At 35.5% G+C, this 24,843-nt stretch overlaps 1 protein-coding gene across 2 annotated transcripts in view; it reads left to right on the forward strand.

The window, feature by feature from the left end:
* mybpc2b (myosin binding protein Cb) overlaps positions 1–24,843 on the forward strand; it is a 41,181-nt gene that overhangs the window by 5,365 nt on the left and 10,973 nt on the right. The window contains exons 2-24 of one of the 2 annotated variants that reach the window (XM_067435148.1): positions 5,538–5,552; positions 5,668–5,685; positions 6,248–6,307; positions 6,395–6,543; positions 7,735–7,852; positions 7,962–8,010; positions 9,118–9,177; positions 9,259–9,425; positions 9,510–9,642; positions 9,950–10,074; positions 11,253–11,358; positions 11,978–12,147; positions 12,276–12,441; positions 13,442–13,548; positions 13,639–13,668; positions 13,767–13,909; positions 15,635–15,794; positions 15,992–16,096; positions 18,473–18,661; positions 19,590–19,724; positions 23,525–23,692; positions 23,773–23,861; positions 23,936–24,131. In XM_067435148.1, coding sequence (XP_067291249.1) covers positions 5,538–5,552; positions 5,668–5,685; positions 6,248–6,307; positions 6,395–6,543; positions 7,735–7,852; positions 7,962–8,010; positions 9,118–9,177; positions 9,259–9,425; positions 9,510–9,642; positions 9,950–10,074; positions 11,253–11,358; positions 11,978–12,147; positions 12,276–12,441; positions 13,442–13,548; positions 13,639–13,668; positions 13,767–13,909; positions 15,635–15,794; positions 15,992–16,096; positions 18,473–18,661; positions 19,590–19,724; positions 23,525–23,692; positions 23,773–23,861; positions 23,936–24,131 — 2,658 coding nt within the window. The remainder of the gene's footprint in view (positions 1–5,537; positions 5,553–5,667; positions 5,686–6,247; positions 6,308–6,394; positions 6,544–7,734; positions 7,853–7,961; positions 8,011–9,117; positions 9,178–9,258; positions 9,426–9,509; positions 9,643–9,949; positions 10,075–11,252; positions 11,359–11,977; positions 12,148–12,275; positions 12,442–13,441; positions 13,549–13,638; positions 13,669–13,766; positions 13,910–15,634; positions 15,795–15,991; positions 16,097–18,472; positions 18,662–19,589; positions 19,725–23,524; positions 23,693–23,772; positions 23,862–23,935; positions 24,132–24,843) is intronic. The other variant, XM_067435149.1, reaches the window with a different exon arrangement.

A 24,843-nucleotide genomic window follows, 5' to 3' on the forward strand; every position in this document is an offset into this window, starting at 1 on the left:
TTTTAGTGAAGAATAAACTAAAAAAGTTACACAGTGTAGCTTTAATGATGTATAAATCATGTTGTTGTGCTATTTTTAAAGACCAGGTGACTTTTGAAGAAACGTTCTATTAACGTTACTGGAAGAACGTTTGTTCATAACTTTGAGAGAACCTTGCCAGAAACTTCTGAGAACCTTCCCTGTTCGCTGGGAATCTGTTACGTGATAGAAGATAATCATAGCGAGGACACTATCCTCAGAAACCATGATCAAAACAATGCAAGGTAAATGGAAATAGATATATAATTGCATATACATGAATTTGAAAAGTCCTGAAGCAGAACCAGCTGTGAAGCAGCACACTTGCAGTGGAGTGACCCCGGATCAAGTGATTGCTCCAGGCCACAATGCTGACAGATTGCGTCTCAGACCTGGAAACTGAGCTTTAGCCACAACGCCACATCTGTCGTCTCCGTGCACAAATATAGACACCAGCCTCGGCACCATTTTAATACGCGCCGCATTATTTGCCACCCAGATTTGCTGATTTGGTAACATGTGACCAGATGCTTTTATTTATATTAACATAACCTGAATATCATCTCAATTGCCCGACTGATAGATGGAGGTTTAGCAGCTCTGGGAGCAGCCATTTGTGTGCGTGTGTGTGGAATTGTGTTAAGACAGGAGCTTACTGTCCTAATGTGCTAAATCCAGCATGTGTTGAGTATCACCTCAGACACACACAAACACACACACACACACACACACACACACACACATACACACACATTCATCTGGGGTCAACAAGTTCCTAACTGGTGAGGTGTTTATACTTCAAATATGGTTAAAAAACTAGATATAAAGTGCTTCTCTATGGAGTTTTTTATTATTTGTAGTGGCTAATGGACCAAAAAAATATTACTGAAGTATATGTAAAATCAGTGCATGAATGAATTATGGCAAATACTGATAATTATTATATGACATTATCATTTATAAAGGTGAAATGTGCCATTTGTGTGGCTTAAATTGGCGTGCAGCGTGTCTTGGTTTACAGTAATAAGATTTAGAGCAGGATTAAGATCGGATCATTTTATCGCATCTTTGAGTTTCAACTTAATGAAGTCATTTTGATCAATGTTATATTTTCTATAGCCAATTTTCCTGAGTATGTGCACATTTGTGACCTTTGATCATATTCTAAATTAATAAATCGCAGCCATTGATAAATTAAAAAGTCCTGAGTCTGTCGTTCATTTGTCAGGTGACGGAAATGAATGAATGGCGTATTTTGACTTTTATTTAAATCTGTTCAAATAACAAATGATCGGTTATCAAGCATTATCAATGTTAAACTCAATAAAGCAGCATACATTTAAATCCATAAAAAACAAAAAGTGCTTATGAATACCAAAATATATAAAAGCAAATTACCGCTATAACATCAATTAATGCAAAATTCACTTTTATAAGGTTTGAACACTGATGTGTGTCCACAGTGTGTGAGAAAAACAAGTGTAGCCTATAAAAGTCCACTAACAATTTTTTTATAATTCATATCTCTGAAGAGTCTTTTGTTTTATCATATATCAAAAATAGATACGTCGATACGCAGATTCTTTTACGAAAACAGCAGAGCTTTAGGAGGCGTGCAGTAAGCAGAAATAGTCGCTCACACACACACGCACACACACACACACACAAATTGTGAGGTATTTTGGAAAAAAATGTGGAGTATTTTTAGCTAAAACTTAACACACACTGGGACATCAGAGACTTATTTTTTTGTAGGAAAAAGGGGCATAATAGGACCGCTTTAAACTTAAGGCTGAGTTATCAAATATATATAGCAAATAATTTAGATAGTTTTAAATAAATAAAACATTTCACTTGTCTTTATTTTAAGAATTAAAATAAAATGTACAAAGCATTTTATTTGGAGCAACTTTAACAAATCTACACTGTAAAAAATTAAAATGCAAAATATACTGGTAATTTTGTGCCAGTACATTATTCAGTAATTTTACGGAAATTTCCGTTAACCCTTAAAACACAAACTAATGCAATGTGTAATTCAAAATACAGGCAAAACACCTGTAAAAAAACAATACGGAAAATTCCTTCATATTTATACAGTACATTGTGGCCTATTTTTACAGTATGTGACTGTTTTCTCTGGAAATCTGCAATTATTGTTGTAGAAATCACACTTTAACTTGAATACTGCTTGCTTGGTTATTACTTGAATTTATCGGTTCTGGAACAAAATTAGCTTCTGAGTGCGCTTGGTTATTTTCTACATTTAAATGAATGTGTTACAGTAGAGGTTTGTGAGAGCTACAACTTTACTGTTGTAACTTGTACAGTATGTGTGATATGAAATGTGATATGGTGCTTTAAAAAATAGGCCGGGGAAGACAAATGACATCATGGGTTGGGGTTTATATTTTATAGAGACCTAAAAGAGTAACAACATCCTTCAAAAGGAAGCACAGCTGTACGGATCCACCCACTTACTTTTTGAAAGACTGTGGGCACTAAAAATATAATTGAGCTGGAATGAGTCACCTAGTTTATGTAAAATCAATTCAATCAAAAGTGGAAACATAAAAACATCCTGTGTGGCTCATCCTCTTAGTTAACATTAAATAAATGGTTGCATATCTGTGGTTGCGGGTCTTTATATCGAGACAGTTATTTGCCTGACCATAAGAGCCTGATGTTTTTGCCATTTGATACCGGTGTGGTCGCTCATTGGATTCCTGGCCTGACATAAGAGAGGTTAGGAGTTATCATGGCCTTTTAACAAGCGCCATGGCAACAACTCGCCCTCCTGAGAATGAGGCGGTGGATGTTAGGCATGCTGCTATTTCAGACCACATGATCACAGGGAGTTTCTCCTCATCAGTGGAAACATTTTGATGTAGTTGCATCAACACCTCAATTGGCAAAACAAGAAATTAGCACTCAAACGACATGAGTTTTTCATCCGCAGATGCTGATAACTAGGAAATATGTGTATTTAGTGTAAATAAAATTAACTTTTTTTAACTCTCTGGTGCTCTTCAGTCATTTTTGACCGAAAAACTTTAACGTTTTTACTTAATTTTACTTAATTTAACGTTTGGAACTCACACTGTAAAAAATTATTTAGAAAAAAAGTTACCTGGTTGCCTTAATTTTGAATTTCATTGCAATTAAAATTTTAATTTTTGGAGATTCGACAACCTTTATTAAAATATTATTAAAAGATTTTGTAAGCATATTGGGTAATTGTGTGTGTTTTATTTCTGATGATGCAGTGAAACATGCCAAACAGTGCTATTTTCATAATTTATCACATTTTTTATGTGGTTCAGATACCAAAATATTTTGAGTTTCTGTTTATTAAACAAATTTTCTTCATTGTATCAACTCAAATTTTTAATTTCAATAAACACAAAATTTTAAGGCAACCAGGCTACTTACTTTTTTAAGTTAAACCAACAAAAAACAACCTTTTTTTTACAGTGCAGTAAAAGTTTTGACACTTGCTGTGTGAACACACACTAAAGAATCATGATTACCTCAAAAAGGTTAAATGTTCCTAAAAAAAAAAAAAAATTCACACTTTTATTATTCACGCATTGGAGTCGAATGGGAGATGAATTTCATCTCGTGGAAACATTTGGTATTGTGGCCAAACAAAATCTTACCGAAAGCTATTTTTTTGAGTAATATGTGCCTACACTCTGCTTATTACACACAGGGACGCGCAGTAACACACGCACACACACACACATTTTTTAAATATAAAAATAAAAGGATTCCTCCCTGGACACACACTCATGACTCAATACGAGACTAGGGACAACCCTTTTGGAACATGAGATGAGCGTGGCGACCATTTCCCCCCGAATTTAAACTAGACACGTCCTAGTTTAGATTATTTATGATTTTGATTTTCTCACAGTTTCAGAGTAAAATGTGTTTTGGAAAATATATATAGCCTATTATATACAATTGAAAAATAGTGAGTTTTTGTGCATTTTTCCTTAATAATAAACTTAAAATTCTATGTATTTTTTAGTTTCACACAAAGATCTTATGTGCTAACAGTAAGTGTGTGTAAAAATATACAGAAGAAGGTCAGTGTATTCCACCTATACTTTTCTGGTATCATATTTATAGGATTGTAGAGCTTCCATGTGGCCGCCTGCCTGAGGATTCCTAAAACATATCAGTTTACTCCTCAGAGGTCTGGAATATATTTATCATGAGGGCAGATGATGTCAGAATGGTTACATAGTAGGCTAACTTAGGTGGTAGTCACCAGTCATGATTCACTAAAGCATTTGGTCAGCAGGTTAAACATTTTACTGAATGAATGCATTGCACAAATAAAACATGCCTTTTTGTCAGGTCATTGAAACATTATTATAAATATTTATTACAATACTGTAAAAGTTCACATTCAATTCAATGTGTTAGTTTGCCGTTTCTATGTAGTGATTTGTAACATTTACCAGCAAAAAAAATAATATCTATAATTTTATAGGCTATGTATTGTAGCCTATTATAAAATATGTATAATTTTAACTTCAGCTTTTTCTCAATTCTTCCCACAGAGGTAAAGTGAATGTGCTTCTCAATATGTAACCACATATTAGGATTTAGCAGGAACAAATAGGCTAATAATTTAAGAGTTAACCATTTAAAAAAATATCAGGGGCATCTGTGTATATTTATGCCAATAAATGTGATAGTTTAAATATTTTTATTTCTAATTTGATGTTTTTTTTCAACGTTTGTGTGACCTTATGAATATTCATGAGGTAGCCTAAGTCATGATGGGGTCACATAACATGCAAGTTAACTAGTCAAAAGTCGGAAAGTAAATTTTGCCTAGATAAAATAACTTCTCAGTTTTCACATTACGTTAACGTTATTACGAAACTCAAGCAATATAAAAATGTCGCTTACTTATAATATGTTTCCATGTTTGTGTGACATAATTCATATTAATGAGCTGTCACATTTTGAATTTTGACTAACGAAGAATGTCTTTCAGATCATGTTAATGTTATTCCGAACAATATTACAAACAAGATATATCAGGCTTTAAAGATAGCGTGACATAGATTTAAGCATATTTATTTTTCTGCCTCGTCGTCAGTTCAAAATGGCTGCGTCAAACGCGAGCGCATCAATCTTCCTTAATATTAATTAGCCTATAGCACGAAATAAACATGAGTGATCGTCTGAAATAAAGTACTAAACTTACTGAAATGTGTCGTCTCATGTAATCACACTAATCAACAGCGAAAAGACGTCAAATCAAATTAATAAACGGCTTACAAACAACATCACGTGACACATTTACCTCAGGGAGGGAAGTCAATGCACTGCAAGTTAACGTTAGCTAAAAAATTGAAACTTTAAGAAGAGCATCTCGGTAAATTCATGGATATATAGTTAAAAATGTAATAATGAATGAACTGTATTATAAAAAATAATTATATTTCTACTTAACCATGTCCTTTTCTGATGTTACGCTTTCTCATTTCTTCCCACAGAGGTAAAAACTGATGGTAAGTGAAATCATTAGCTTGCATTGTTTCCAGATGATGAGTATTTAACCATTAAAAATATAAAGCTATGCATACAGTAGGTTTCTTTAGTGTAATGTTGTTCTTTCATCTGCAGAAGCTTCAGGAGAGGATGGTAAACCTAAAAATTAGCAACTTCCTTATATTGTTTAGCCTTATATAATCCACTTAATACTAACTATATAAAGGAGTCACTTAGAACTTTTAGAGTTCTAAGCCGGATGCATGACATGACTCTATAATTTGGTACATTTCCAACTATATTTACATTGAGATGTGTGTAAATATAATTGGCTTGCCCTAATATGGAAATACATTTTAATTAAAATGAATGACTGCCAAAAACTGAGAAGAGGAAAGATTGGTTGACTCTTTCCTTGTGCATGAAGCTCCCTCAGAATTCAGAAATTTCAGTGATACTATCATAATTGTAATCCATTGTTAATTTTAGACAACAACCCATCGTATTGCTTGAAAATAATATGTTTTAAATATTTGCAAGGATATATATATATATATATATATATATATATATATATATATATATATATATATATATATATATATATATATATATTTATATATTATGATCCCTATCTGAATATCCGAGTCTCTGCATCTCTGCATGTGTGTGTATATTTTTGTATTTAAATAACATGCCTGTTCCATGCTTGCAGAACGAACCGAGCTGTCAGGACTTTTTTTGGAGAAGCCGCAAAATGTGGTAGCCATTGCAGGTATAGAAACATAAACACACACACACACATTACTTTTGTAATTACAGGATGAATGTTGTTTTAATATTATTGATGTTTTGTGCACAGGTAAAGATGTATCGTTTGTGGTTAAGGTGGATTCCACCAACCTCACACGTAAACCCACTATGAAGTGGTTAAAGGGGAAGTGGATGGACCTGGGCAGCAAAGCGGGAAAACACATCCAGATTAAAGAGACCTATGACAGAAACACTAAGGTTAGAGGGCAGTGTGTTGTCATATATAATGCCATATCACATATTAAACCCTGATTATGAGACAAACCCCTTTTTTCAAGATGTACCTTTTGGGAAAAGGCTTTTTGATAAAGAAAATGCTTTTATTTGGAAATATTTTTTATACTGCATATTTCCATGTTTACAGTTTTGTATTGATAGTAAAAATATTGGTAAAAAGCTACTTTAAAAAAAACATGGCATTCCATAAAACCATCCAAATTATATAACAATTAGGCTATCCATCTCATGGTGAAAACCATGTAGCTGACCAAAATTTGATTAGTAGAAGTTAAATCTTATTGTAGTGTTGAAATATGGGTGAAATCTGTAAAAGTGCCCTGAACATAAGATGAACCCATTTTTCCAGATGTATTTCTAAGAAAAAACATTGTCTTATATTCGGAACAATAATGTAAAAAATATGCACCATGACAGGATTTCTAAATTTAGTTGCAAATGCCTGTTGCATAAACAGCCGCTATATGCAGAGACACACCAAGCCGATGGTTGGCCAACGTTGGGCATCAGACAGCTTTTTTTTTGCTTTTAATTTTTGCGGTGTATTCTGCATGTCGGCTTTAATCGAGCTGTCAGTTTTAGTAGCCTGACCGACTGAGCATGTTAAATCTGTGTCCACTCGTCAAGAGCGCTGCTTTGTATACGGTTTGTATATTTGCATTTCTAGTTCACATTTCCTTGTTTAAAGGACGAATACAGACTACTGTTATCTACTGTTGTGGACAGTTATCATCACAGAGCCTAGGCACAGAACGTACATGCTAGTTGACTGTCGGCTGTAGTTTTAGCCCAGACGCTGCTGACCTGAGCAAGCTTCCACTGTCACTTGTTTTTGGCATCGGTTTGGTGTATCAGACTTTAAAAACTAGTCTGACCAACTAGCTAATTAGTCTTACTTTATAGATTTAAATGAATCTACCTTTTATATTGAAATGTTATCACTAGTCTTAGATGACTAACTTGTAAGAGTACAGACTATAGTAGTTTATGCAACCGCACACAGATTTGATAAATATGTAGTGTACTGATCTTCGATCTAAGTAGAGCAAGTCAAAACTGTAATGATCAAGTGAAATGAATTTGTCGCATGTATTTTATTAAACATCATCCTAAAATGTGGCACATTTCTTTCACTCGCTCGTTCTCTCCCAGATCTACACATACGAGATGAATATCATCAAGGTGGTCCCAGGAGACGCGGGTGGATACAGGTGTGAAGTGTCTGCCAAAGACAAATGTGACAGCTGCACCTTTGAGATCACTGTGGAGGGTTAGTGTGTCTTTCACACACAATCAAACGCAAGAAAAAATAACACTTTATCTCTTAGTATAAATCTGTTAATGACAGTTCTATATTTATCATTCTTCCTTTTCTGTAGCTGCTGAGCAAGATGAGCAAGCAGATATTTTGTCTGCCTTCAAAAGAGCGTAAGTCTCAGACAGACAGACGGGACAGAGTATATTTTTCACAATTGATGACTGAACAGTTACAGGAGTAAATGTAAAAACACATACTGGTCAACAATTCATCTAAATATAATTTAAATCTGAATATTGGGGTGTATATGATAACATTGACATGAAAATGGTTCTTTTCCCTCAATTCGGGTGCACAAATCAATGCACACTTAAATACCAATCAGGCATTACATTATAACAACCTTCCTAATATTGTGTTGGTCCCCCTTTTGCTGCCAAAACAGCCCTGACCCGTAGAGGTATGGACTCCACTAGACCCCTGAAGGTGTTTTGTGGTATCTGACACCAAGATGTTAGCAGCGGATCCTTTAAGTCCTTAAGTTGCGAGGTGGGCCCTCCATAGATCTGACTTGTTTGCTCAGCACATCCCACAGATGCTCGATTGGATTGAGATCTGGGGGATTTGGAGGTCAAGTCAACACCTCAAATTCGTTGTTGTGCTCCTCAAACCATTCCTGAATCATTTGTGCTTTGTGGCAGGAGCATTATCCTGCTGAATCATGATTCCCGTGATTGCAGCCCCAAATGCAACAAACTGCAATGCACTGTGTATTCTGACACCTTGAGAACCAGCATTAACTTGAGCAATCTGAGCAGTAGCTTGTCTGTTTGATCGGACCACACAGGCCAGCTTTCGCTCCCCACGTGCATTAATGAGCCTTGGCCGCCCATGACCCTGTGGCCGGTTCTCCACTGTTCCTTCCTTGGAGCACTTTTGATAGATACTGACCACTGCAGACCGGGAACAGCCCACAAGAGCTGCAGTTTTGGAGATGCTCTGACCCAGTCGTCTAGCCGTCACAATTTGGCCCTTGTCAAACTTGCTCAAATCCTTACGCTTGCTCATTTTTCCTTCTTCTAACACATCAACTCTGAGGACAAAATGTTTACATGCTGCCTAATATATCCCACCCACTGACAGGAGCCGTAATGAAGAGATCATCAGTGTTATTCACTTCACCTGTTATAATGTTTTGCCTGATTGGAGTATTTATCTCAAAAATAATTTTAACAAGTATGTATATTGCATGAAATGCAACATGTGCTGTTGTACAGTGATGCTGGGGAGGACGAGGGAGATCTGGACTTCAGTGCCCTTCTCAAAGCTGCTAAAAAGTAAGTGTTCACTCTGTCCTTTAAAACAACTCTCCATCTCCTCCAACCGCTTAACTTTTATTGATCATGTCAATTTCTCAGAAAAAAGAAGCCAGAGCCTGAGGTGGAGATCGACGTTTGGGAGCTTCTGAAGAGCGCTCATCCCAGCGAGTATGAGAAGATCGCATTTCAGTACGGCATCACTGACCTGCGAGGAATGTTAAAACGACTCAAGAAGATGAAGGCTGTGGAGCCCAAAACTAGCGAGGGTACGAGAAAGAGAGACAAATGAAAAATCAGGTCTCTGAGCTTCTGTTTGTGACTGTGTGATCGTGTGTGGGATGTTTCCGCAGCATTCCTGAGACGACTGGAGTCGGCGTACTCCGTTAATAAGGGAAAGAAGATCGTCCTGTCTGTGGAGGTCGCTGACCCTAATGCCGAGGTCAAATGGCTCAAGAACGGCCAAGAGATCAAACCTTCAGCCAAGTGAGAACTCAGAAAATACACAGACTTACATTCAATTAAACTAAAAAAGACACATTCATTGGAAACCCAGACAAAAAAACTTCTTATATTGAAGTTTATTGAAGATCATGAGCCAGTTTTTAATATTTTGAACTTATATAATGTGAAGTGTCATTCATGCACCAAACAAAATGTCAAAAATAACATTAATATTTTGTCCAACTATACAGGCCATCCAAATGTATTTTATTGTATTGCTTCCGTCATGTTTAATATTGTAAGGAGGTGTCTCACATTTCTGTGATTTAACCCACTGTTTGTGTGGCAGATACATCATGGAGTCCAATGGAAACACCCGAACCCTCACGATTAACAAATGTAGTCTGGCAGATGATGCGGCATATGAATGTGTTTGCGGGACTGATAAATCCTTCACTGAAGTCTTTGTTAAAGGTGTGTGTAAATCAAGTGACCTTTCAGTAACAATTATTTTTTATATTATTATTTATGTATTTATTGACATGAACTTGACTCCTTTTTGGCCTATTTTCACCTCTGTTTGAAAATATTCGCATTTTATTAAATTTTTTCAATTGAAAACATAACTTTTTAAGATTTTAGTTGACATAGTAATTACTAAATAGACTTGGAATTAGGCATCAGGCCTATTAGTATAATAGTTTTTCCTTTTTAGGGTAATGAACAATTCCATGACCACATGGTCATAATGGTCAAATAATTTTAAGAAGTCATGGATAAGTTTCTTCTTTTCTATCAGTTTATCTTAAACTTTGTCAGTAGGGAACGACCTTATCTGCACTCTTACAATGGATTTTGCAAAGCAAACAGATCATTGTGAAGTGAAATTTATTTAGCATATAATTCTCCTTCTTAAGCCCCTTTCACACTGCACGTCTGACCCGCAATATTCCCGCAACATTGCCGGGTCGCCTTCTGTGTGAAAGCAACCACGTCCCGGCATTGATTACCGAATTGAACCCGGGTCGGGGACCTAGTAACATTGCAGTTTTCGACCCGGGACGAGCGCTGTGTGAACAAAAGCCGAAACTAATGCCGCAACGTGTACGTAGTTATCGTGCGACTCCTAGAGCTTGTTTTTTCAATAACACAACCCTGCAGTGCCAGAAGAGCTAGTCGGTGTTTTAAACGCAGAGAGTGTTCGTATACAAAATAAACTAAAATTAAACGAGCAGAAATGTGCGCAAACTGGACACAAGTCGAGACCACGGAGCTCCTTACTATCCGTGCTGAAGCGGAGATCGCTCGTCATTATATGTCACATCAGGATGTCACGTGTCAGCTCGACCCGGGACCGTTACGGGTTGTGTGTGAAAGCGCACATATTACGGTATTTCGCTGGCAGTGTGAATGGACCAAATCTAGCGGCCCGGGAACAAATGCCGGGTCGCATTATCCGTGTATTTGCCGGAATCGCAGTGTGAAAGGGGCTTAAGAAGCACATTGTTGTTTCATGAACTAATGTAAAAACCCCTTAAGCATTAAATTTATTATTTTATATTTAGAGGGTGCAATGCAATTTTATATCACTTTCTTTATATGGTGTTTAAAATCATTTTTTTAAATCACCACATCAAATGTGTGCATTGCAGAACCACCGATCACCATCACTAAACTGCTGGATGACTATCAGGTTGTGGTTGGAGAAAGAGTGGAGTTTGAGATAGAAGTGTCTGAGGAGGGAGCACACGTCATTTGGTAAAAGCATTCATAAACATACAAATTTGACTACATTTTGTAAGTCCCTTATATGTTAAAAATAATTGCTTTCAATTGTCCTGTCAAATGGCTAAAATTACTTCCTTGAAATTACTTGAATTCCTTTAAATTGAGAAAAGAAGTAGCAGTAGCAGTTTTAGTTGTCTCTACTTCATTTATAGTACTTATATTAAATATATATATATATATATATATATATATATAATTCAGACACCTTCAACATTTTCTCACACTATCACAGTTTATTCACTATAGTTTAGAAAATGGTGATAAAAAAAATCACAAGAACTGTCAGAACAAATTCATCTTGATAATGTCAGATAACTTTTAGAGAAAGGGATGTAATGATTACAATAAATGTAATCACAATTTTCTTTATTTTCTCCTCACTTACAGAAATGAACTATAGTGTCCTGCACTAGTGAAACATTGTAATTGTTGGTTTGAATATATATATATATATATATATATATATATATATATATATATATATATATATATATATATATATATGCATATATGTATATATATGTATGTGTGTGTGTGTGTGTGTGTAAAATGTATTTGTATGTTGCCTTTAATGTATGCGTACCTGTAGGATGTTTGGAGATGTGGAGCTGTCTCGAGATGATAAAAATACGAAGTATCGATTTAAAAAGGATGGGAAACGTCACTGGCTCATTATTCAAGAGGCAACACTAGAGGACACTGGAATGTACTATGTTCACACTAATGGAGGTCAATCGAAGGGAGAGCTCATCGTTGAGGGTAAAATCTGATCTCTCCATACAACCATTTTTTAATTTACACTTGTTTAACTGTTGGTTTTGTAGAAAAAAAACTTTATTAAGTTGAAAACTCAATCTTTTTTTTGTCTTTGTCAATCTCAACCCCAGAGAAGGAACTGGAAGTGTTGCAAAGTATCGCAGATCTTACGGTCAAATCAGCAGAGCAAGCTATGTTCAAGTGTGAGGTGTCTGACGAGAAGGTCACAGGGAAATGGTTTAAGGATGGGGTGGAAGTTCAGGCCAATGACCGTATCAAGATTACCCATATCGGCAGGTCAGTGTTCAGACACATTGCTCACTTCACTCTTATAATTTATTATGTCTTTTTATTTATTATGTCAAAGGGTGTATTTCTATGAGAGTCACTATGAGAGTAAAAAACACATACATACAAATCCATATTAAACACAGATCAAAACGGTCGATCTGTAACCTCAAATACAACAGTATGTACAAACTCCGCAACCGCGCCATCACTTCCTGCAAGTGAGGTCAAATGTACAAGAACCGGCGTATCTCAATGGGATCCAAGCGGCGGAAGTGATCTCTTGAGTGTATCTCTACGCCATATCGTGTAATTTGACCTCACTTGCTGGCATATGTACATAGTGTTGTATTTGACGTAAAAAATTATATAAATAGTGTTGGGTTTCTCACACAAACCGATCGTTTCATGTCTTAAGACATCAATGTGTCATCACGAGCCGCAGGGTTTAATATGGATTCGTATGTCTTTGTGTAAGGGGCAACACATCTGAGCGGCTCCTTTTTTTCATGTGCTTGCAGAGCTACCAAAACAGAGAGTAACTGGGTTGTTCCTTTTAAGGTTTTCTGTGTTGGTAGATGCCGCGATTATAGCACTTAAATAGCACTTTTCATTATATGTCCCCTTTGTGTGTGTGTGTGTGTGTGTGTGTGGGCTGGTAATCCCTACGTTATGGGGACAAAATGTCCCCACAAAGATGGCAATGTCTGAAATCCTTGTCCTTGTGGGGACATTTTTAGGTCCCCATGAGGAAAACATCTTATAAATCACACAGAAGGAGTTTTTTTGAGAAAGTAAAAATGCAGAATGTTTCCTGTGATGGGTAGATTTAGAGGCAGGGGCAATGTGTGTGTGTATGTGTGTGTGATGGGTAGGTTTAGGGGTAGGGGCAGTGTAAGGGGATAGAAAATACGGTTTGTACAGTATAAAAACCATTACGCCTATGGAAAGTCCCCATAAAACATGGAAACACTACATGTGCGTGTGTGTGTGTGTTCATCAATTCCAGGATTCATCGTTTAAACATTGATGATGTCAAGCCAGAGGATGCTGGAGATTACACGTTTGTCCCCGACGGTTATGCGCTCTCAATCTCCGCTAAACTTAACTTCCTGGGTGAGAAGAAATCTCTATAGTGAGCAAAACTATCTCAGGTTTGTTGATCTGTTGTGACCGCACATAATCAGATTATTCTTTTTCTTTCAGAAATCAAGATCGACTACGTTCCAAGACAAGGTAGGACCAGTGTTATTATAGTTTTTATTTCAGTTTTATTATATATTTAATTTACTGCACTTGCTTGTGTCCACTTGCTTTGTCTTGCTCCTTTTAAGATCCTCCCAAGATCCATCTGGATGTGGCTGGTAATATGGTTTCTCAAAACACCATCATTGTTGTGGCTGGAAACAAGCTGCGTCTGGATGTGGAGATCACAGGAGAGCCCGCGCCCACTGTCACCTGGATGAGGGGAGATAAGGTACACACACTCACGTAACTTTTATGACAATTACCACATTAATAAATGCTCGAATACGGCAGTCTGCAACTTTATGGCACAGTGAGGGAAATTCACAGAATGGTTTGTTGAATCTGTGTGTAAAATCTCTCACTTGTAATAATATTTTTAGCACCTATCTTAATAAAACAGGCTGTGTGAGCAACGATTACTTCAAAATATACGTCTGTATGCAAGTTTGAGGAACTTTATTTAAATTAAATACATACACCTCTTTAGATATTATCATGTGCCGGAGATTATCCTCCATAGCTTGCTGACTCTTTATTATATTGCGTGATGCAGTTTAAATAATTCATAAAATATTTGAAGTTACTTTGAGATGTGGCCTAGTGGGTAATGCACATGCTCCATCTAGGGATGCGACGATATCTCCAAACAAGGACAGCTACAGAAAAAATTAGGCCTACTGTGCATTATTGGAGTAAAGAAATTACACACAGTTATTGCCAGTTTCTGCGGAGTCTCTGTCAAGTACAAGTTTGTTGTGAAGCTCTGCATCTTGAAAAAACTCGCGCCGATATTGATCCTTGTTTTATTTTTCAGTTTGTCCCAAAGCCTGCTCGCCTCAGTTGATCTACGTTTACTTTTTCTTTCTTATTTTTCTGTACTCGCCAATGAGCTTGATTATTGATTATTTTTTTGGATGTGCTTGATGCTGTATAACCAACACTTCTGCATTTGTCCACGTGTGTTGCATGGTTTCTACAAGCAGAAACTGGGATAGCGTGGATATTAGGTCATTGATAGGCGACAATGGCAAGGCACAAGCCATTTAAAAAAAAAAAAAAGGATAATTTATTTTTTCCCTTTTAGGATAATGTAAATAAATAACTGCATTAAATATATCACACTGGGCAAGTGTTTTTTTTTATATTTTATTACAAAAATCATACATACACATATATGTGCCTTTAAGAATTTGTTTTCTAATTTTTGTAAATTGTGTTGGCAATTTACTAATTCAACTAACAATACTGTATGTAGACCAACGAGAAATAATACAGGGTCTTATGATAATGTGGCTTTAATTTTACAATAAATTAAATTATGTATAGGAGCATCAAATCAGCATATTAGAATGATTGACACTGATCATGTGGCACTGAAGACTACAGTAATGAAACTGAAAATCCAGCTTTACAGCACAGAAATAAATTACATTTTACAATGTATTAAAAGATAAAACAGTGATTTTAAATTGTAAAAATGTTTCACAATATTACTGTTTTTAGTGACAAATAAATGCAATGAGCATATAAGACAATGCAAAATATTGTTTAATATTTTGCAAAATAAGTAATGTTTTATTAACATATTTCGGGAGGAGCACATTCAGATAATTAAACCTAATTAAACAATGGAGCATTTCAGATAGCGTTACCTATTAAAACAGTTGGAGTACGTTCAGATAATTAAACACGAGTGGAGCACATTAAGCTAATCAATCTAATAGTTCATAAGAGGTGTACATATAAAACAGATTTACCTTCTTTTGTTGACCATTTTTATTTTAGCGTCCCTCCACCACCCCATCTCCTCACTTTAATTTAATAAACTCTCATCAGATCCTCTCAGGAGGGAAACTCCTCTGGACAGCACGCCAAAAATGCATAATCTTTACTCTATTTAATTTGATGTAAGTGTGAACTTGTGAAATAAAACCGCTGTCCCCGTGTATAACAGCAAGTGACAGAAGCAGAGGGACGTGTACGTGTGGAAAACAGGAAAGATCTAAGCTGTTTCATCATTGAAGGAGCAGAGCGAGAAGATGAAGGGAACTACACCATCACTGTCACTAATCCTGCAGGCGAGGACAAAGCCAACCTCTTCATCAAAATCGTAGGTGTGTTTCCAGCGCTGCCTCTTTCTCCCTGCAGATGGCACTGTGGTTATGACCAGAACTGCTACAAAACACACTATACAACCTCTAATGAGTGAATCACTGCTAGTGTCAGTGCACTATCAGGGTCTTGAATGCACATCTTATCAGTTCATGCATTCCCTGGGAATCAAACCCCTGCCATCTCTCCACTTTTGCAGATGTTCCTGACCCTCCTGAAAATGTGAAGTGTACTGGAGTAGGAGAAGACTGTGCCACTATTATCTGGGAGCCTCCAAAGTTTGATGGAGGAGCACCTTTAAAGGGTAACACACACCTGTTAGAGGTAACATAGCACACACCTGTACCTTTTACAGGTAATTCAGCCCTACCTACTTAGATACGAAGACATTCACACAGCAGCAGATTACAGACCTGTATTTTCGTACTTAAAGGGATAGTTCACACAAAAATGAAATTTCTCTCTTTCTCTATTTCCCTCATGTCGTTCCAAACCCATAAGACCTTCGTTCATCTTCAGAACACAAATTAAGATAGAGAGCTTTCCCTCCATAGACAGCAATTTAATTTCATGCCATTTTCAAGGCCCAGAAAGGTAGTTAAAACATGCTTAAAATAGTCCATGTAACTCCAGTGGTTTAGCCTTAATTTTATGAAAGAAAAGCTCTTCTCGTCGATGACAGTCTCCTGTGCTGCTGTTGACGTAGTAAATACAGTTCAGCGCTTATGAAACGCTATGACAGAACGCCGACTTTCCATTGGCCAACTCTGTTCGCACAAGCATTACAAAACATGATGCTGACACTTTAGCTAGGCAATGGTGAGCTGCCATTCTGCTGTAGAAATCATTTGTGTTTAATAAAATATAATAATATTTGTATAATAATATAATATAATGTTAATAATAAATATAATAATATAAATGCGTCAATTTTGCAAATACTCCCTTATATATTGCAAAAAAGTGTTTGCGCTCACATGATGTGTTTTTTTCAGGCAATTAGAAAAATACATTTTTAACAAAACTGCAATGGAAACCTGCAATGTATATGTTTTTCCGCATGTACAGGTCACCTGCCGTATGTAAAAGTCGATTATTCTTTACAAATGACACGGACAGAAGATGAGACAAAGTTCTTTATTAATCTCATAAAAGACAATAGAATTACAGAATGCTGGACTCTAAACACAGAAATGCCACATTATCATGGGGATTTTGAAGCAGATATGTGGGAGAAACACCCACAAACACCTCATACGTGACACGCACAAGTGTAAGGTGCGTTCCTACGCCATTAATGCTTGGATAACACGCCTACATCTACGATTAAACGTTTTACTCGCATAACAGCTGTTAATGGAAACGCTGTCATTTCGCAATAGGCTTTTATCGACATTAAGAAAATATCGCAATTTTTTTTGCGCAAATCTGTAATGGAAACGCAGCTACTGTTCTCCACCGGAGCAGCTTGCATCGGTTTTATGTTTTATATGCTCAACGTACTCTACATGCTATATAAAGGCTGCTGTGGGTCAATGCAGACACTCACGGCTCGATTGGACTCTTATTTTATGGACGTCGCCATCTTTGATATACCTTTGGTCACTCTCGTTATACTTACTGATGAGAGAGTATGGGCATGACTCCCGTTTAGGGATGGGTACCAAAAACCGGTATTAAACGGGCCCCGGGGCTGAATTTTGAAAGACCGTTGTATCAATAAGCTCGGACGTTAACGTAAACATAGCCTGGTTACACTTTAGATCTGTGTCTGATTTTATTTTAGATTTTGGCTTCCAAAGATTATAATAATAATATTTCTGTCTAGCGCAACTTAATTCCCTTTGCAGCAGTAGCCTACGCTGTCATTTCTCCATAAAACTCAAAGACAGAATCAGCACGATCAGTGATTGTTGTAAAATAATGTCTAGCTACTGTTGGTAATTTGTGGGACGCGTTTTATAATAAAAAGAGCGATTAAAAGCACAAAAATGTGCGCAAGAGATTGTTTCCCAAGTCGGCGCGCGCTCTGAAACAGCCGCAACGAGACGTGCAAATTACACTTTCGGTTTCACACTTGTGTCTAAACGATCAAATGTACACAAACATCTATGTCAAAATGACCGGCTTGGAGAGTCTCTTAAACACAACACAGTTTGTGTCTAAAATGGACATAATTATTATGGATATAGTCGGGAGAAAGTGTAGTGCATCTGCCTATTATCAGTCGCCCATAGATCTGCACATCTGTCTTAAAGAGGCAGCAAAACATGCTGACGAATTACTGGCACTCTGTAGGCTGTGTATTTTTGTTAATTGTGTGAATTTTTGGAATTTTTGTTATTCTTATCGGTACTTTTTGAGATTATATATATATATGTATATGTAATCTCAAAAAGTACCGATAAGAATAACGTTGAAGTACCGGACCGATAAGCAGTATTGGTAAGAGTAGTAATACTGTTAAAATCTTAACGATACCCATCCCTACTCCCGTTGCACGTTCATACAGACGCTACTTTAAGTTGCTGTGTGAACAGGACATTTCAGGACTCACACCTGTAAAGTAAATATGGTTGTCGATCCCAAAACCTGACAGTGTGGCCGTAGCCTGTTAGACTCACTTAGAAGAAGTTACACCGTCATAACATCAGGAATCTGTTCCGCTTCTGTTTCCTAGGCTATCTGATGGAGAGGAAGAAGAAAGGATCGTCTAGATGGACGAAGCTTAACTTTGACGTGTATGAGAACACAACATACGAGGCCAAGCGCATGATTGAAGGCATTCTGTACGAGATGAGAGTTTTCGCCATCAATGGAATCGGAATGTCAGCTCCCAGTCTCAACTCCAAACCATTCATGCCAATCGGTGAGAACGTGTTGCTATTTTTCTTTTTTTTGTGATGTAATTCTGATGTATCCTGTCAGGGTTCGACATTAAAGCTTGTCCAGGACAAGTGGATTTTTCAAAGGGGTAAGTGAAAGAGAATTTTTCTTGCCCTACCAGACAAGTAGCCTGATTAAAACGTCAATAACAAAAATATCTAGGGAAGCACCAAAATGCAAGAATGAGTCTTGTTTAATTTAGTTTAAGTGGTGATCGATATCGGATAATAATGCTCGTGCAGCCTTTCAAGGAGAAATCGAAACGTGAGTGCCGCTCACACAGAGATAGTTAACATACTGCGGTAAAAATTAAAAATGTGGAGTTTTTATTTGTACAGCAAATGATACGACCAAGAGTGATGTTTTCCTGAATACCATCACGACTGTAAATGACAATCATTTCATATGACAGTTCCATAAACAATTAATTAACATTAAGTTACTTTTAGATGCAATATTGACTGTTTTTGTTCTGTTTCAGCAGCGAAAATCATTCCAAACACAGCAAAACCATAACGCATCTCACAGCAACAGTGTGTTCCTGAATGATTCAGTGTTTTGAATGAATCGGTTGAATCAAAGATTCAATGACCTATTCATAAATGACTGGCTCATTCTTGAATTCATTGATCAAATTTAGGAATATAAATGAAAGCTAAAGCATAGCCTATATTCTGTAAAATAAGGGAAAAATGCCCTTTATAAAAGGTAAAAATTAAACAGATTTAAATATGTCAAAGCTGATTGAACACTGGTGAGAATATTGCTTCAGAATAAATCATATTGACAGCACACACAAAAAAAATTCCAGACAAGCACATTTTTACTCTGACAAGTGAGTGACAGATTCAAGGAAAAGGCTTATTGTCAAACCCTGCTGCTGTTTTAACTTTTGGTTTTCTTTTTCTCAGCCCCCACCAGTGAGCCCACAAAGTTGACCGTTGACGACGTCACAGACACCACGTGCTCACTGAAGTGGTTTGCTCCGGAGAGGATCGGAGCTGGAGGGCTGGATGGATACCTCATCGAGTACTGCAAGGAAGGAGGTGAAGCATCTTATACAGCGAATAAATCCAGTCCTAAACTAACACTACACAAAACTAGTGGAAACATAGTGGCACCAAGTGATTACATCAATCAATCAATCAATCAACTTTATTTATATAGCGCTTTTACAATGACAATTGTTTCAACAACAAAATTTGATTTGGCTGTACAGTCTGTACAACTGTGCAGTGTGTACTCGAGAAAGGTTGTTCCAAGAATAAATGTGATGTCCACACACTGATAGCCTCCTGGGACCCAGGAAAAAAAAAAAAGTTTTTTTGAATTTGGTATTTTTTTCATGTCATTACATTGTTAAGAGCAGAAGAAACAAATGGACTTTTTTTTTTTTTTTTTTTTGGAAAAACTATATTTTATTATTATGTTATGATATGTCCTCTGTAGTTGAGACCAAGACTCAATTGTTTAACAAATAAAATGACATGAAATTGCATGTATAGGCAAAATCATTGGGCTTTATTTTTAATTTACCAGTACATTTTTACATTTTTAATTAAATAAAACATTTTTAAACAAACTTTCTTGATTGAAAGCTGATTCTGAGCTATGTTATGAAAGATATAATGAAATGTATTGATATACAATTTATACTTAATGCAATATGTGTCTAAAATTGGATTTTCCAATTATTTATACACTGCATCTTATTTGCATAGTAAAGGGTTCTTGGTGCAACATGTAAGGAAAAAAGAAGTTAATAATGGGAGTAATAGTTGGCATCATTTTCATAATAATATATAATATTTAATAGGAATAATTTATTTCCCATATTCACTTGTTGTTCCTCCAAAATGCCTGATAAACATGATTTAAGTCCCAGTGTCCTCTACAGTGAACATTTATGAAATCAATGCCCTGTTTTGTAACAGAAAGTCATATTTTGATTAGAAACCCTACAACATTTTCCTGAGATGTTAATTTACAACGAACTATTTGAAAATTAATCTGATTTAAATTATAATTACAAAATATTCCCATTCCCATAAGAGTACTAAACATAATGTCAGCCGTATTTAAAGACCAAGAAGTTGTTGTTCTGGTAAAACCTCCAAACATTTGGTATCTGTGCAAAGCCCCGAATGTGCTCTTTACAGGACATCCAGACTTAAACTGTGTCATGTATGATGTCAGAGTAATTCACTAAAATATAATGTCCACTACAGTGGACAAAAGTCTAATGCTGGGTCCCAGGAGGATATAACTGCTCCAATTTACTGCAACGTTTCGAGCAACAGGTCAGACGTCTGTGCCTGAAAAAGACCTGTTGGTGGAAACGCTGCAGTAAATTGGAGCAGTTCTATCAGTGTGCGGACATCATATTTGTTTTTTGCTTCAGTTGTTTCTTTTGTCTGGCACCTGAGCCCTGTTTGGGTTTGAGGATTGTGCACAACTTTTTTTTTATTTGCTTCAAGAATACTATCATGCTATACATAAATACTATAACACCTGCTAACTATGGCAAGGTGATATAGCTAAAAAAAACTAAATTATGTATAAAATAACTTCTTCGTTAGTTAAAATAAATGAAAACTTAAAGGGTAGTTCAACCAAAAAGGAAAATTAGCCCATGATTTACTCACCCTCAAGCTATCCTAGGTGTATATGACATTCTTCTTTCAGACGAACACAATCAGAGTTTGTTAAAAATGTCCAAAAGTGCTTGCCCTACGTCTGATGACATTGCACACCAGTTACGCTCATCAGACATAGCGCAAGTCTTTTAAACACTTTTTCCGTAAGTTGAATACGGAAGGCGATCGGCAGGAAGCTAGATAATTTACTTTATAAAGTTTTAAATATAGATATTTTTCTTACACAAACCCATCGATTCATTTCAGAAGGCCTTTATTAAGTTTTGCCGTGTGGAGCAGTTATATGATGGATGGATGGATGGATGGATGGATGGATGGATGGATGGATGGATGGATGGATGGATGGATGGATAGATAGATAGATAGATAGATAGATAGATAGATAGATAGATAGATAGATAGATAGATAGATAGATAGATAGATAGATAGATAGATAGATAGGAAATGACAGATAGATAGATAGATAGATAGATAGATAGATAGATAGATAGATAGATAGATAGATAGATAGATGGATAGATAGATAGATAGATAGATAGATAGATAGATAGATAGATAGATAGATAGATAGATAGATAGATAGATAGATAGATAGATAGATAGATAGATAGATAGATAGATAGATAGGAAATGATAGATAGATAGATAGATAGATAGATAGATAGATAGATAGATAGATAGATAGATAGATAGGAAATGATAGATAGATAGATAGATAGATAGATAGATAGATAGATAGATAGATAGATAGATAGATAGATAGATAGATAGATAGATAGATAGATAGGAAATGACAGATAGATAGATAGATAGATAGATAGATAGATAGATAGATAGATAGATAGATAGATAGGAAATGACAGATAGATAGATAGATAGATAGATAGATAGATAGATAGATAGATAGATAGATAGATAGATAGATAGATAGATAGATAGATAGATAGATAGATAGATAGGAAATGATAGATAGATAGATAGATAGATAGATAGATAGATAGATAGATAGATAGATAGATAGATAGATAGATAGATAGATAGATAGATAGATAGATAGATAGATAGATAGATAGATAGATAGATAGGAAATGATAGATAGATAGATAGATAGATAGATAGATAGATAGATAGATAGATAGATAGGAAATGATAGATAGATAGATAGATAGATAGATAGATAGATAGATAGATAGATAGATAGATAGATAGATAGGAAATGACAGATAGATAGATAGATAGGAAATGACAGATAGATAGATAGATAGATAGATAGATAGATAGATAGATAGATAGATAGATAGATAGATAGATAGATAGATAGATAGATAGATAGATAGATAGATAGATAGATAGGAAATGACAGATAGATAGATAGATAGATAGATAGATAGATAGATAGATAGATAGATAGATAGATAGATAGATAGATAGATAGATAGATAGATAGATAGATAGATAGATAGATTATTAATATAACTCTGATTGTATTCGTCTGAAAGAAGAATATCATATACTCCTTGAGGGTGTAAATATCATGTGGTAATTTTAATTTTTGGGTGAACTATCCAATGTTTTTTCTTCATAACTTAACTTTTTTCTTCAAGTAATTTGCGAGGCAACATTTCCCATATAAATTAATAAAAACTATAAACATATTTGTACAAAAAACTAAATGACTAAAAATGTAACAAAAAATTATAATAAAATATAATAGTATTTAAATGATGCTAATATTTACTGCAATATTTGCCTACATATATTGTTCACTGAAACACTCACATGCACAGACCTACCGTGAACTTTGAGTGATAATGTGAACAAATCATTACATATTATTCAGTGTCTTTGAATCAGTCTTAGTGCTCTCATTAATCTAATCTAAACTTATGAAAGGACAATATTACTTCATTTTGCAATGATTTCACAAGCTAAATAAAATGGTCATATATCATCCAGCCCAAGTATGTGTCCAAATCCTTTTTCAATTAAATTTAAATGTTTTTATTTAGTTCAACAAATTAAATATTTCAACTTTTTAATTCATTTTTTCTTATTATTATTTTTAAATTTTTACTTATTTATTTTAATATTACTAATTTAATTTTGTATGTTAAAAATAAATAATTTTAAAATGACATTTTGCATTTAACTTTTATTAATAATCTTCTATATATGTTTATGATGGCAGAAACGGAGTGGCATCCTGCTAACACAGATCTCGTTGGGCGTCAGAGTTACGTGGTGAGAAACCTTCCCACTGGAGAGAAAATTAATTTCCGTGTGGTTGCAGTAAATATTGCAGGCCAAAGCCCTCCTGCATTGCTCGGGCAACCAGTCACTGTCAGAGAGATTATGGGTAAGGACAAAGTAAGATTCATGAAACATTAGGTGTGTCTGCAGCAGTTTGTTCACAGGGATGTTCTCCACTCGCTTCAGAGCATCCTAAGATCCGTCTGCCTCGTGATCTCAGAACCAAATACATCAGGAGAGTCGGAGAGAAAATCAACCTCGTCATCCCCTTCCAGGTGTGTATGTTAAACACAAATCAACCACATCCAAAATCCACTTCACAAATGAACAAGTATACGTGTGTGTTTAGGGCAAGCCTCGTCCTGTTGTTACATGGCTGAAGGACGGGCAGCCAGTGGATGAAAAGAAAGTAGGTGTCAGGAACTCAAACGTCGACTCCATCCTTTTCATCCGTTCCGCTGAGAGAGATCACACAGGAAAATACACACTTGTCTTGAAAATTGAAAACATGGAGGACTCAGCCACCATAGACATCCGAATTGTAGGTAAGACAAAAAGATGTGTAGATACCGACCGTTTTATCCAACGTGCATATGAATATCATTCAAACAAGTGGGAAAAGTTTTTCAGTGGTTGATACTGATACTGATATATAGAGAGCTTAGTGGTGAAATAATAGCCGTATAATGCAATTTAATAATAACAAATAACTAATAAAATATATATATTTTTTACACAATATTTACAGTTTGTTTACCTACCCCTTTAAAATAAAATATTATCTTGCCTCATGAAAATTTAAGTTAATATTTAGTTTATTTGTTTATTTTTGAACATGAGAGAAATAAAAATACAATAATGTTCAGTCATTTTTAAAAGAAACAAGTAAAGATGAAAGAGAATTTTTTTTAATAATAATAATAATAAATAAAAGAAAAAATAAGTTCATTCTATCTCATGAACGAAAAAGGAGTAGGAAGAAGTAAAACTTATATACTCCTACCCCTTTAATTATTATTATTTTTCTTTAAATAACATACATATGCCTACGCCTACTCATACACATATATACATCTACACATATACATACTCATGTACACATTTGTATATATACATACATACACCCATATATATCTATACCCCTATATCCTCATACACATACCTCCACATGCCATATACATACATGCATAAATTCAAAATAACCACTAACAAATATTATAACTCTTAACAAAGGAGCACTCCCATTTTCCTACAGTA

Source organism: Pseudorasbora parva, chromosome 24 (assembly GCF_024679245.1).
Source record: "Pseudorasbora parva isolate DD20220531a chromosome 24, ASM2467924v1, whole genome shotgun sequence".
Taxonomy (NCBI): domain Eukaryota; kingdom Metazoa; phylum Chordata; class Actinopteri; order Cypriniformes; family Gobionidae; genus Pseudorasbora; species Pseudorasbora parva.